We start from the raw sequence: 1,419 nt of genomic DNA on the forward strand, positions 1-1,419 counted from the left end.
ACACACACACACACACACGGATCTAATAAGGCGAACAGTGATACACTCTCTGGTTGCAGTGGAGTCACAGAGGTGCTTTCAATATCTCGTACCTACACTTCCATCTGGTGGCAGATAAAACACACTACATGTTTGAAGACTTTAATTCCTTTATCTCCTTAAAAATCCTTCCTTCCTTCCTTCCTTCCTTCCTTCCTGCTTCCTTCCTTCCTTCTTTCTTTCGTGGCTTAAAAGTGGAGTTTAGTCTCACTGTAGTAATTGTTGCTCATGTACAAATACCCACCACATTACTGTGATCTTACATCTATTAAAGACTTTTCATAAGTAAGAAAGTCCTTAAAATGCATCACATTATAAGTAATATAAATATACAGATATACATACAGTCCATGTGCTGCAGTATAACTGTATCTCTGCATATGTATATATATGTGTGTATGAGTATATATGAGTTTAACTCACTCTAATATATGTGTACAACAGACAGCCTGTGGTGTGTCTCTGTTTGTTTACATCCTGTGTGAACATCAACTTCCTGTCCTTGTTGGCGTGTTTGCTGCAGAGAAGTTGAGTGTCAGCAGAAAGTAGAAAAGAGAGTTTTCTTCTCTGAGGAGCTTTTTAAATCCTCCTGAAATTCCGACCGGGTCCGGTTCAGTCTGCAGAGATGATCCACGTCGGCTCCGCTGTGACAGAACAGATTAGCCGATCCCAGAAAAGCTGCCTTCCAAAACGCCGTCTCCAGATTTGTGGATCATGTCTCTGTTTGAAGAACTTATAAGTGTGTTCCTCCTCCAGGCTGCCCGACGGGTTTCTACGGCTCGCAGTGTGCCGAGGTGTGTCGCTGCCAGAACGGGGCGGACTGCGACCACATCAGCGGACAGTGCTCCTGCAGGACGGGCTTCATCGGAGAGCGCTGTGAGCTCAGTGAGTGCGTCTGTACATCAACACGTCACTGTTGTTGTTGTTGTTGTTGTTGTTGTTTCTGCAGAATGTCAGATATACAGGATGAAAGGTAAACAACCATTTGTTTTTGTGCTTTGATGCTGTTTTCACATCTGTTTGCATATTTAAAAAAGAATGAAAATTATACAAACGATTCTGTATATATATCTATATATATGATTATAGAATAAACATTATTGATCCCACTTGGGGAAATTAAGTTTCACAGTAGCAAAAAAAAGCACAACAACAGATGAAAAGTAAAGACAATATTTACTGTGAGATGATATAAAACTGTTTATACTGTGTTATCTCTCCCTCTAAATCTCTCTGTGTACGAGACCATAAATATTGGATTTTTATATGATTTTTTATTCCTGTTTGGTTTATTTTTATGTATTAACTATTATATTATACTTCTACTATCATAGAAGATTTTACCCATTTGCCCACTGCTACATATATATATATATATAT

General features: G+C 38.9%; 1 protein-coding gene across 1 annotated transcript in view; it reads left to right on the plus strand.

The window, feature by feature from the left end:
• Positions 1-1,419, plus strand: part of LOC118320854 (multiple epidermal growth factor-like domains protein 11) — a gene marked incomplete in the record, with an annotated part of 94,827 nt that overhangs the window by 85,854 nt on the left and 7,554 nt on the right. The window contains 2 exon segments of the mRNA XM_035651977.1: positions 484-584; positions 770-924. Of these exon segments, the coding sequence (XP_035507870.1) occupies positions 484-584; positions 770-924 (256 nt within the window).

This window comes from Morone saxatilis, unplaced genomic scaffold, assembly GCF_004916995.1.
Source record: "Morone saxatilis isolate NCDOM2014 unplaced genomic scaffold, NCSU_SB_2.0 Contig11, whole genome shotgun sequence".
Lineage (NCBI taxonomy): Eukaryota > Metazoa > Chordata > Actinopteri > Moronidae > Morone > Morone saxatilis.